The sequence below is a fragment of the Phaethon lepturus genome, unplaced genomic scaffold (genome assembly GCF_000687285.1).
Source record: "Phaethon lepturus isolate BGI_N335 unplaced genomic scaffold, ASM68728v1 scaffold31984, whole genome shotgun sequence".
Taxonomy (NCBI): domain Eukaryota; kingdom Metazoa; phylum Chordata; class Aves; order Phaethontiformes; family Phaethontidae; genus Phaethon; species Phaethon lepturus.
This window is the reverse complement of record NW_010534528.1, coordinates 1-415: the sequence shown is the minus strand read 5'-3', so window position 1 is coordinate 415 and position 415 is coordinate 1. Positions and strand designations below refer to the sequence as shown.

Sequence of the window (415 nt, the reverse complement as noted above, 5' to 3'; positions counted from 1 at the left end):
TGGCGGAAAGGATACAGGATGCTCCGGGATCAGGGATGGGGCATGCTCTGGGACCGGGAATACAGGATGATCTGGGAGATGTGGGATGCTCCACGGATATGGGATACAGGATGCTCCAGGATCAGGGGTATGGGATACGGGATGCTTCGGGATGGGGGATACGGGATGCTCCGGGATCAGGGACAGAGGATGCTCTGGGATCAGGGGTGTGGGATACAGGATACTCAGGGATGTGGGATGCTCTGGGATCAGGGATACAGGATGCTCCAGGATCAGGGGTGTGGGTTGCTCCGGGATCGGGGTCCGGGGGGCTCCAGGATCAGGGATTTGGGATATTCTGGGATCGGGGAGGCGGGGATGTGGGAGGCTCCGGGATCAGGGATTTGGGATGCTCTGGGATCAGGGATACAGGATG

General features: G+C 59.5%; 1 protein-coding gene across 1 annotated transcript; it reads right to left on the bottom strand.

Annotated features, from left to right (window-relative positions):
* Window positions 1-217: 217 nt before the first annotated feature.
* On the bottom strand, window positions 218-367 carry SPRR3 (small proline-rich protein 3; the record flags this gene model as incomplete). The annotated part of the gene is given in 2 exon segments (XM_010285564.1): window positions 218-303; window positions 306-367. Coding segments are annotated over 2 exon segments (148 nt in total), but the record flags the coding sequence as incomplete, so codon positions are not given.
* Between the last annotated feature and the right edge of the window lie 48 nt (window positions 368-415).